General features: G+C 45.8%; 1 protein-coding gene across 2 annotated transcripts in view; it reads right to left on the reverse strand.

Annotated features, from left to right (window-relative positions):
* Positions 1-1,312, reverse strand: part of LRGUK (leucine rich repeats and guanylate kinase domain containing) — an 81,064-nt gene extending 79,752 nt beyond the window's left edge. Inside the window, exon 1 of one of the 2 annotated variants that reach the window (XM_061638083.1) lies at positions 901-1,311. In XM_061638083.1, the coding sequence (XP_061494067.1) occupies positions 901-1,167 (267 nt within the window). In that variant the 5' untranslated portion in view covers positions 1,168-1,311. Of the gene's footprint in view, positions 1-900 lie in introns of both variants that reach the window. The other variant, XM_061638084.1, reaches the window with a different exon arrangement.
* Positions 1,313-12,710: the final 11,398 nt, after the last annotated feature.

Genomic DNA, 12,710 nt, shown 5'->3' on the forward strand with positions numbered 1-12,710 from the left:
TAGTTTTCATTCATTCGTAAAACCAGGCCCACAGAAGAGTTTCTCCTTATTGCCCATTAGGGACAGAAGGATCTGTAAGCGCCTATCCTCCTTCTGATCATAATGCACAGGGGAGAAAAACACCCCCTGCCCTCCCCCAAGATATTAAGGTCAGGGGATCTGTGGCACTCCAGATGTTGGTGGCCTCCAGTTCCCATCGTCTCTGATCGTTTAGCATGCTGGCTAAGGCTGATGGGACTCCAACAACATCTGAAGGGCCACAGGTCCCCTCAACCTTGCCCTCACCTAACCCAAGCCTGAGTAGCGCAATCCCTTCTACAAAGGACGCTCCCGTAATTCTCCCCATAGGTGCGCCTCCCCAAAGGAAACACGGCTCCATTAAAACTAACACAGCAACCTCCCTATTTTTTCAAGGAGAGGGGGCGTTCTGAGCGGTCCCTAATTAATTACTCGAGTAGCGCGATCCCTTCTACAAAGGACCGTCCCGTAAGTCTCCCTATAGGTGTGCTCTCCCAAGAGAACATGACTCCATTAAAAAAAACCCCAGAGCAATCCCGTAATTCTCCCCATTGGGGAGCAACGTTCTCGAGCGTCCCTGAACCTTCCCGTAATTACTCGAGCAGCGCGACCCCCTCCACAAGTAACCCTCCCGTAATTCTCCCTATAGGGGGGCGACTTTCTTGAGGGTCCCTAACCCTTCCCGTAATCATCCGAATAGCGCGACCCAATTTTTTAAAAAGGGCCAAGCGCTCCCGTCATCCTCCTTGTGGGGGCGCCTGACGCAAAGCGAACCTCCTCCCGTAGTTAAGTCGAGCAGCGCAACCCCTCAACCCCCCGCGACTCCCCCTGCAGGGTGGACCCATCCTTCCTCCATTCCCCCCGTCCTCCCCGTCCACGCACCTCCATGGGCTCCGGCTCTGGCTCGGATTCGGTGGACTCCTCTTCGCCGAGCTCGAGCTCGAACTCTTCGTCCTGGCTGAAGCTGGTCTCGTCGTCCAGGCCCTCCCCATTGGTGCCCCGTGGGAACCGCTCGTCGAAGCGGCTGAGGAGGAGGGAGAAGGTGACGGACGGCGAGGTCGCCCAGGAGCGCAGCTGCGCCGCCCCGCCCTCGTCGCCATGGCTGCTCCGGAGCCTGCTCCTTGCGGAGAAGCCGCTGCGAGTCTGCATCCCGGGGTGAGGTGCGGTGGGGGCCTCTTCGTCCGCTTATTTTAATCTCCCCCCCTTCCCTCTCTCATGGGAAAAAGGGCCCTCCGGCGGACGCCATCTTGTGTACAGGCCGTTGCCCGGCAACAGGAGGAAGACTGCGGCGCAAGGCCTGCCGGGAGATGTAGGCACTTCCCTGCGGCGAAATGGCGCCGGGGAGGCCCGCGGTGTATGACGGGAAGTGTAGTTCGGCATGTCAGGGTCAGGCTCCCTCTGCCCGCCCACCCTCCTGCCTCACCGTCGTGTTCTTAGATGTGGGTCGCCTTTTGGGGAGGGAGGACGAAGGGCCGCAGAGCTCAAAAGAGAGTGAAGGAAAGTGCACCGTTAAGGACCAAAATGAAGTGGAACAAAAAATATACACGCGTGTTGGAAAGCCAGCAGAAAATCACAAATGAAATCCCACATACAGTAATAAATCAATGGCCACGCAAGATGGAATCCAAGATGCAGCTAGACACGTGTCGACGAGAGTTGTTCAGCGGCCTTGTGATTTAATAGGCATACTTTACAAAGGGCAGAAGATAAAAACATGTTTAAACGTTAATTACTCATAACATACACGGGCAAGTGGGGTCGCAGTATCCTAAAACAGCTGCTTTAAAAAAAAAAAAAAATCCAGAGACGCTCATAGTGAGAATTCAGGCGGCTCAGGAATGTGGGCCATTAGCTCTGTATTTTTTTATCTTATAATTGATGATGTTTGAATGATTTTTTCCCCTATACACCACCATATTTTTTAATGAACTGGTGGTTTAAAATAATCTTACCAATAAAAATAAATATAATTGTCTAGGGTTTGGAGAAAGTGGAAAGAGATTGGCAGGAGACTCAGGAGAGCTTTGCACATCGTGTCATTTTGTTGTTATGTGCCTTCAAGTCGATTACGACTTATGGCAACCCTATGAATCAGTGACCTCCAAGAGCATCTGTCCTGAATAGGGTTGCCAGGCCTTGTGGTTTTTCCCATTACAGTGTTGGAAGAAAACCTGCACTTGGCTGAATTTTCTCTTCTCTTAAAGATACAGAATCCTTCTCAGGCCCTGAACCTGGCAACCCTAGACTCGTGAACCGCCTTGTTCAGATCTTGTAAGTTCAGGTCTGCAGCTTTCTTTATGGAATCAATCCATCTCTTGTTTGGCCTTCCTCTTTTTCTACTCCCTTCTGTTTTCCCCAGCATTATGGTCTTTTCTAGTGAATCCTGTCTTCTCATGATGTGTCCAAAGTATGACAATCTCAGTTTCACTTAACTTACGGAATGCACTGCCACAAGATGCCAGCTCAGGTGGTTTTGAAAATGGATTATACAGAGTCAGTCCATAGCCGCTCAGTGGTAATGATGGCTAGATGGAAGCCCCAGGAGCACCGTACGCTGCACTTGATGCCCAGTTGCTGGGGAAGGCTGTTGCCTTCATGGCTTGCGTACGAGCTTCCCGTTAAGACATCTGGTTTGCCACTATTGAAAAGGTGAGATGCTGGGTTCTGGCACGGACTGGCCAAGATTTCAGGTGGGAACCTTTCCCTGCCCTGCCTGAAGATGTGGATTGAACCTGAGACCTTTTGCGTGCAAAGCAGATGGTCTGTCACGGAGCTGCAGCTCTTGCCCATAAGCATACAGGTAGATATTTCACAGGGGAGGATTCCAGTTTGTACTGCAGCCTGAAATGCTACAGTCCAGGAGGACCAGCTTCACTACTTGATTCTGCTGGGCTGATGACAGAAAACTTTGGCAGGCCAAGATAACAGCTCTCTGGAATGACTCAACTTTCTCGCTGTGCTTCTGATTCTTTTTTTAAAAAAACTGTAAAAAAGAAAACCACCCAAGACCAAACCAAACATTTCAAATCAAACATTATTGCTCATTTAGACACCTGGCACAGGCTGGTCCTCATTTCTCCGCTCAACATTTGTAGTCGGCCTTGTTGGATAGACGGGATTTCTTAATGAATCAGTTTTAGCCACTGGAAACAGCTTTATAGCTCCACAGGCTGCTGTTCACCCCTTGCTCCGCAGAATCATAGAGTTGTAGAGTTGGAAGGGGCCTATAAGGCCATCGAGTCCAACCCCCTGCGCAACGCAGGAATCCAAATCAAAGCATTCCCAACAGAAGGCTGTCCAGCTGCCTCTTGAAGGCCTCCCGTATTGGAGAGCCCACGACCTCTCTAGGTAATTGAGAGGTATCTGTTGCCTGGCAGGGTGGGCTTTGCTTCACCCCTCCCCCCCTATTTTATACCAGGTTACACCTTATGCTTGAAACAGCTTCAACCCTTCTTTGTAATATAATTTCTCAAACCTATGTTGCTCCATTTTTATGAGCGTGGGCTCCATACCTTTGACAGCCACATGACAGGCACCTCCCCCCAGTCTGATCCCATCGCTGCCACAAATTGGGGAAAAGCTGCAGTTCAGAGGTCCAGCATGTGCTGTGCATGCAGAAGGTCCCAGGTTCGACTCCTGGCATCTCCAGTTGGGCTGGCAATGTCCCCTGCCTGAAACCCTGCTGCCACTCAGTGTCAGCCGTATTGAGGTAGATGGACCAGTGGGTCTGATTCTGCATAAGGCAGCTTCCTATATTAGCTGTATCTCCATGCTAGGAAAAGATGAACCACGTTAGCATGCAAAGAGCCCTTCTGGATCAGGCCAGAGGCCTATGTAGTGCGGCATCCTTGTGACTAGCAGATGCCTCTGGGAAGCCCACAAGTGGGATACGGGCTCAATAGCCTCATCTTGCTGTGGTTCCCCAGCAACTGGTCTTCAGAGGCACACTTTGTCTGATCCCAAAGGTAATCTAGAGCCATCATGATTAGTAGTAACTGCAAGACTTTTCCTCCTTGGACTTATTTAATCCCCCTATAAAGCCATGTGCTAGAAGCTCTGGCCATTTCTTGTGGGACTGAGCTCCACAAATTGGTTGGACTTCAAAGCTGTCGGTGCTTTATATTTCCGTCATCTGCAGAACCAAGTTCTTCTTTGGTGGAAGGATGATTAGCAGGGGGTTTGGCGATGGGTGTTAGACAACCAGGAAGACCCAAATCCCTGCTCAGCCATGAAGTTCGCTGTGTGACCCTGATCCAGTCACTCTCAGGCTAACTTACCTCACAGGGTTGCTGTTGTGTGTGGAAGAGCCCAGAGTTCCCTGGAGGAAGTGCAGTATAAGCATGTAATAAATAAAGACTAACAGAACCGTGCTTAGGGGACATACCAAATCCTGTGCCTTGCTCCCATATGTGAATTCTGGTGCTCATTTTTGTACACCGTCTATTCTGGTATTTGCCAGTCATCCCAACTGTTTCATGTTTTGGATCTACAAAGCTTTTGCAAATTCCATTTTTCCCAATTCTCAGACCATAGGTTGCTACACTTCTGTATTGTTTTAGTGAGCTCCCCCCCAACCTTTCATTTTCCCCTCCACCTACCAATCATAGTGTCAGAATAATCTTTGAATGCTGTGCCTGTCAGTTAAGAAGAAGAAAAAAGATTCCTTATGGACATCATCCCCTGACTTTTATCTCTGTGCTTCAGGGAAATGTTATAACAATGGCAATAAAAGTCACCCAAATGACTTTCTTTCATTATCTTGCAGGCAATAAATGTGAAAGCCCCTTAATGAGAGTGACTCCTTTTCATTTAAGCACCCTTTAGAAGTTGCCTCAGGACGAGTCCCCCCCATATCTATGTCTAGGCAATGCACTCTGGGAAATTTGGAAGGGACGGGAACCTCAGAAGGAAAACAGTGCAGGGGGTGGTCATTGGAGGACGTTAAATTTTCAAAGAAAGAGCCAGCACAACAAAGTGCTGATATATCACTGTTTCCCCCTCCCCAAGAAATGTGGCGTGTGTTGCCCCAACCATCTGGGGCAGCAAGAGGAAGAGTTGTGTTGCCCCAACAGGATTTCTCCAAATAACAACAGCAATAAGAACATTTGTACAGCACTTCAGGTGTTTAAAGCATTTTAAATATAGTACTAGAATCATAGAATAGTGGAGTTGGAAGGTGCATATAAGGCCATCAAGTCCAACCCCCTGCGCAATGCAGGAATCCAAATCAAAGCATTCTCAACAGATGGCTGTCCAGCTGCCTCTTGAATGCCTCCAGTGTCAGAAAGCCCACTACCTCTCTAGGGAATTGGTTCCATTGTCATATGGCTCTAACAGTTAGGAAGTTTTTCCTGACTTTCAGTCGAAATCTGGCTTCCTGCAACTTGAGCCCATTATCCCGTGTCATGCACTCTGGGACGATCGAGAAGAGATCCCGGCCTTCCTCTATGTGACAACCTTACATGTACTTGAAGAGTGCTGCCATCTCTCCCCTCAGTCTTCTCTTCTCAAGGCTAAACATGCCCAGTTCTTTCAGTCTCTCCTCATAGGGCTTTGTTGCCAGTCCCCTGATCATCCTTGTTGCCCTTTTCTGAACCTGTTCCAGTTTGTCTGCATCCTTCTTGAAGTGCGGAGACCAGAACTGGGCACAGTATTCAAGATGAGGCCTAACCAGTGCTGAATAGAGAGGAACTAGTTAGTTAGTTAGTTAGTTATTCTTTATTTATATCCCGCCATCCTTCCAATACTGAAACTCATGGCGGCTTCCAGATAAACGCACATATAATTAAAACATACAGAATCTACATTAAAATGAAATAAACTACATCCAATATTAAAACCAATCATACTGCTAGATAAAAAGGAATCAAAACCAATTTAAAAATAGTAAAATTCGGCATTAGTAGTGCAGTTCCCAGCAGTCCCAACTTTAGCAACCGTCAGTACCAAAAGCTTGTTTGTTTATTTATTTATTTATTTCGTTTCATTTTTAGACCGCCCATAGCTAATAGCTCTCTGGGCGGTGTACAAACAGGATTAAAATACAATAGTATAATAAAATCAATAACACATAACAGCAAGTTAACTAACAACGTTAAACATGAAAACATTAAACATTAAAATGCCTGGGAGTATAGCCAGGTCTTAACCTGGCGCCTAAAAGAAAGTACCGTAGGCGCCAGGCGTATCTCCTCAGGTAAGCTGTTCCAGAGTTCGGGGGCCACCACAGAAAAGGCCCTAGATCTGACAACAATCCTCCGGGCTTCCTGATGAGTTGGTACCCGGAGGAGGGCCTTAGATACTGAACGAAGTGGACGGGTAGGTTCATAGCGGGAGAGGCGTTCCACAAGGTATTGCGGTCCCACACCGTATAAGGCTTTATAGGTCAAAACCAGCACCTTGAATCTAGCTCGGAAACAGATGGGTAGCCAGTGCAGGCGGGCCAGGACAGGTGTTATATGCGCAGACCGATGGGTCCTTGTTGGAACAGGAAAGTCTTTGCTTGACGCTGGAAGTACTGCAGGGAGGGGGTCATTATTATATCCCTAGGAAGAGCATTCCACAGCCTAGGAGCCGCCACCGAGAAGGCCCTATCCTGCATCCCCACCAATCATACTTGAGAGGAGGTGGGTACTGAGAGAAGGGCCTCTCCTGAAGATCTCAGGGCCCGGGCAGGTTCATACAGGGAGATACGGTCTGATAAATAGCCTGGACCTAAGCCGTATAGGGCTTTATAAGTCATCACCAGCACTTTGAATTGTGTTCGGAAATAGACTGGCAGCCAGTGGAGCTTTTTTAGCAGGGGGGTAGTATGGTCCCTGTAACCCGCCCCAGTTAACAATCTGGCAGGAGCACGTTGAACCAGCTGGAGTTTCCGAACAGTCTTCAGAGGCAGCCCCACGTAGAGCGCGTTACAGTAATCTAAGCGGGATGTAACTAAGGCATGTGTCACTAGTTGTCTTCCTTACCACAACCCTGTAAGGAAAGCCAGTATTATTATCCTCCATATTGCAGATGGAGGGCTGAAGGACAATGACAATCCTAAAGCCGCTCCGCAAGCATTTAGCAGAGGCGAGGTTCAAACTGTGGACTTCCCACTATGCTACCCCAGTTTTCTCATTAACCCAGTGGCAGGTAGTGGCTCCATGTCAGTGGGCAGTAGAATCCGCTCTGGGTTTTAGTCTGAACTTTCAAGGAGCTCATCTTGGACAGCTCCTTGGAAGTTCAGACTAAAACCTGGAGCGTATTCCATTGCTCCACTACCATGGAGCCACTAGCTGCCACTGAATTATCCTACAGCCACTAATATATGGCCATCTCAGGCAGCGGCCCTGAGCCCTCTCTTGGGTTGGGCTGACCTTCTATGCTCCAGCAATCACTTTTGGGAGCTCTCCCATTAGCAATACATGCCTGAGGGCCAATAGCAGGGATGGAGAATCTGTCGTTTAATCTTCATAAAAATGTGTCACATTTTGGTGCAAATTTCTCCATTTTTGTAGTTTTGACTATTATACACATTTTGCAAGCAATTATCCCTAACATAACACATTTTTTGCATGTCATTTTCACTAATATATGCATTTTTATGCACACTTCTCCTTATATATGCATTTTTGGACACATTATTTGCTTGGAAAACCAGATTGCAAAATCCAAAGAAGGGCACATTTCTAAGGAAAATTGTGTTTTGATTTGTGCATTGGGTCAAGAAGTGCGAATTAGTGAGCTTCTCATAACATGCAAACTGAATCGAATTTCTCCCCCATCCTAGCCAGTAGGGCTTGTACAGATTGTCTATGGGGGAAACAATTATGGAAACAGTCTCAAAAACATATTCCTTATAGTGGAACTATGCCTGACAGGGTAGCAGAGGTGGTGGGTGGAAACAGTCTTGGTGTGTGAGAAATAAAACACAATCTTGCAAAATATCCAACGTTAGTCAGAGCAGACCCAATGTAATCCACGCTTAAGTAATTTAAGTGCATTAATTTCAATAATCTGCTGTATGTTGGATATCACCCTTTATTTGTACCTTGCCCATCTTTGGAATAGCAGAGAATACTGTTAGAGATCCACAACAGCCCCCAGCGGTAGGTTAGGGCAAGAAATTATCTTGATATCAAAGATTTGAAACCAGGTTTCCCAACCAGGGATGGGGGGAGAAATTCAATTCAGTTCATGTTTAAAACCAAACCTATAAAATCCGCACTTTCTGAAACAATATGACAACTGAACACAGCCATCCTTCGAAATTCACACTCATCTGAACTCTACAATGCAGTTCTCCAATCAATCAATGTTTAGAAAAATGCATATCTTAGGGGAAAGTGTGCATAAATGAATATATCAGTGAAAATAACATACAAAAATGCATATTAGGAGAAATTGCTTGCATAAATGTACATTAGTCAAAACTGCATAATTAGAGGAAATTCACACTAAAATGCTGAAGAATTTTCATGAGGATTTAAAAGAAGAAATTCAGAAATTGCTGCAGAATGTGGAAAACTGAATTTAAGACTGGAAAAATGAAAAACGAACAGAACCCACACTGACAGTTCCTTCTGACTAAACTCAGCTCTGGCATTTAGATCTGGTTCACTGTAGCACATCCATCCCACAGTTGCTTATCAATTGATGAGTCTCAGCCAAATGTGTAAATGAAAAGTCTCCACAGAAGAGCGTAGCATGCCTGAGTTGGAACTGGCGTGATGTGAAAGTTTAATCTGTGATTATTCATCATTCAGGTGCGAGTCTGCAATCAGCAAGCAACAGCCTATTGGGATAGGTTAAAAAAAAAAAAAGAATTGCCCCAAACCAGAAAACTTTGCAAATTAATATCATTCTATTACCTTGAGGAAGAAAATAATTTTCCCCATTAGCTAAAGTGAAGATAACAATTGGAATATGCTATGATCATAATAATGTTATTGATATCATAGAGCTCCTCCTAACAGGCACTTGGGAGAAGTAACAGAATGCAAAGATAAAATAAAGTCAAATGGCATTATATATACCTCTTTAAGCCCATTTGAAAAGGAAAAATAAGACAGTGAAGGCAACACTGGGTAGTCTCAATGCACCCAGGGAATACATCAGACGCTTTTTCAAGGCAGGGAGGAGCCCAATTGATGCTTCAGGCCACACCTTATGGAGAGGGGCTGACATTTCCCTGCCTCCAAATTCTTCGCTGGATATCCTGGGGAGGGGCAGGGGGAGAATACCATTTTGACTTTTCCCTTTAGATGCCAAAATTAAAACAAAACAAAACAAACATTTAGGACCAGTTCTGTTGCTCACCTAGCAATCTAGGGTGAGCCTTGGCACGGAATCCCCCACGACTACGTGGTGCTTGAGTGCAGACAGCAACCAGGTTGACCTTTTCAGAAAGAAGCCTTGAATACAGAGACAGCGAGGTTAACATCTATTCACAAGGGCATGGTGCAAGTCCCTAGTGTGAGGGGTCGTGCTCCCCACCTACACAAGAAAGCCCTGCTGGATCAGGCCAGCGCCTTCCATCTAGTGCCCAGCATTCTGATTTCAATGGTGGCCAGCTAGATGTTCTCAGGAATCCCACAGGCAGGGCACGAAGGCTAGAGCTCTTCCCTGTTTGACCCCCAGTATCTGTCCTTCAGAGGCACACTGGTTTCCCACAATAGCTCTCATCACGGCTCCTAATCCGCTCTTTGGCAGTTCCTGTTTGTTTGCTTGCTTGTTCTATATCCCGCCTTTCCTCCAAGCTCAAGGTGGCATACATGGTTCTCCCCCTCCCTATTTCATCCTCACAACAACCCTGTGAGGTAGGTTAGGCTGAGAGATAGTGAGTGGCTCAAGTTCACCTGGGCCACATGCACACCAGACATGTATTCCACTATTATTCCACTTTAAGCAGTCATGGCTTCTCCCAAAGAATCCTGGGAAGTGTCATTTGTGAAGGGTGCTGAGAGGCGTGTGGAGACTCCTGTCCCCCTCACAGAGCTACAGTTCCCAGAGTTCTCTGGGAAGAGGAAATGATGGTTAAACCACACTGGCAAATTGTAGCTCTGTAAGGAGAAGAGGAGTCTCCTCACTACTCTCACAACCCTTCACAAACTACACTTCCCAGGATTCTTTGGGGGAAGCCATTACTGTTATAGTGGAATAAATGTATGGTGTGAATGTGGCCCAGGTGATCTTCATGACTGACTGGAGATTTGAACACAGGTCTCCCCATCTTAGTCCAGCACTCTGACCACTACATTACACTGGCTGATTCTCACAACTAAAATGACATGCAAGGTCATGGTTCCCTTGCAGTTGCAGTGGGGGGACTGAACACAGCTGTCATCTCAGCCCCCGACTTTCATTTATTGTTGCTACTGTGTTTTTTAAAAAAAATTAAAGATGTAATCTTTAATCCATTTAATCAGTAAATTAGTCAACTTTTTTAGGAATATATGACAGACATATGTTAAGAGGTACTGTGTTTACTGTATGGCTGATATGAATCAAATATACAACTAACTGGCTGAACTGGTGGTGGAAGAAACCATTTTTAATTGAGGAGTTCTGGGTTCAACTTATTTCAAGGCTATTTGGGTCCAGCATGTTGCTGTAATAAGGAGGGGCGGGGGAGGAAATATGAACCAACAGGTGGGATCTGCAACAAAACGTTGTAGTGTGGTGTGCTCCTGTTTTCCATTCCTCCACCACCCCAGTCACTCAGCATTCTGTGCCCACCGAGCTGTTGATGTGTGTGCGTTGTTGCGTGAAACAGCATACGTTACGTTGGAGTTAAGTTGCTCAAGAAACTTCTCAGATGCATTAGATCAGGTTAAGAGTCTTTTATTAAGACATTACGGCTTAAGGCTTTAAGATCCCCCCCTCTAGGAGAGAAGTTCTCAGTTCAAAGACATTACACAGAAGACTCAGCTCAACACAGATAGCTGCTAGAACTCTCCCAGTCTATCTTGATGCTGCCATGACAACGGCCTTGGCTATCCGTTCCCAGACTGGGCAAAGACATAACTTCTCTTAGCTACAGATTTCCACACTTTCAGACTTGATGGAAAAACACTCAGTGACAGTGTGGTTCAATGGTCAACAATCCCCCCTTTTTCCCATCATGTCTGTAACTCATTACAACAATAACAACAATACATTTCTCCAATACATCTTGCAATACAGCTTACATTTCAGTACAGTTCAGAACATCTCTGTACATTTAGCTAAAACTTTATTCAATCAAACTTTGGCTGTACACATGTCAAATACAAAGTGTCAGGATCCATTTCCACCAGTTTATGCATTCCAGGACTGGTAATTACCCCCACAGTATATCTTTCTGGCGGTTTCCCTATGTTTACTCTTGTAGAACGTCTTAATGGCACTAGGGCTTCTGCTCTCTCTGCCCCCCCATCTGTGCTTGTGCTTGGCACAGCCTGCGCAGGAGATTCCATTTCCTCAGCCTTACGTTTCTTTGATCTTCGTTTCCCACAAATGAGCTCATTTAACACATCTCTGAGAGGAATATGTGTGCCCTCCACCTTTATGTCTGGATTTGGCTTAAATGTTTGTGATTGTGTGTCATCTGACCCTGTAAGAATGACTGTTTCCCTTTGATCCCAAGGTTTTTCTGAGACTTTAATGCTTCTGCTCAGAATTAACTGCTGTGTTTCTGGACACCAAACTCTGAAATATGCATTCTGAAATCCCAAAACAAAACCTTGCAGTGCTCTGGGCGCAAGCTTGCCCCTCCTTTTTCCCTGTGGAATGTGGATCCAGCATCTTGCCCCGAATTTTTGAATGTGTTGTATTTTTGGTTTTCTGCCAGTGATTTTCTCATAAGGAGACATTCCAAGAGCACTGTGTAATACCCTGTTGTGAATATAATTCACATAAAGAATTGCTTCTGCCCAGAAGGAATTCCCTAAACTGCAATCCATCAGCATGGCTCTCATTGCTTCCTGAAGCACCCTGTTTTTGTTCTCTGCAACCCCGGTGGAAGGTTTAAGTGCTATTTTCTTACTTGCCAGCACTTCATGCAATGCTTTACCCATGAATTCTTCTCCCTGGCCTGAGTGTATAGCCCCCACCGTGATGCCATGTTGAGTTTCAATTCTCTTAATGAACAGTTTCAGCTTCTGCTCAGCTTCACTTTTATGCTTCAACAGAAAAACATGACAAAATCTTGAAAAATCATCTACCAGTACCATGAAGAATTTCGCACCTCCACGTGAAGCATTTATTGGCCCTGATAAATCAACATGAACTAGCTGGTAGGGAGCTATTGTGGTTCTTTCAGCCTCCCGGTTTATTGGTGCAATAGTCATTTTAGCTTTATGACAAGAATCACAATCCATTAACTGTCCACAATCTCTTAAACGCATGTCTTCACTATGCATTGGGGTTTTCTTAATCGTGTCAAGGTTTGTATGCCCCAGCCTTTGATGCCATTCATGGACACAGCCCTGATGTACCTGTGCCTCAGCATTTAACACAGCACACCCTGCTTGACTGCTCTTTATTACAAACTGTGAATCATTAAGGCTTCCCTGCAAACACACTTGATCTCCCCTCATTACATAACATTTGTCTTTGTGGAACAATACAGAAAAATCACAACTCACCAGTTTTCTGACTGACAAAATGTTATGAGCTAATTCTGGAACAAACAAACATTCTGAAAGTATTCCCAACTTGTCAAATCTCAC

This window comes from Rhineura floridana, chromosome 8 (genome assembly GCF_030035675.1).
Source record: "Rhineura floridana isolate rRhiFlo1 chromosome 8, rRhiFlo1.hap2, whole genome shotgun sequence".
In the NCBI taxonomy this organism is placed as follows: Eukaryota; Metazoa; Chordata; class Lepidosauria; order Squamata; family Rhineuridae; genus Rhineura; species Rhineura floridana.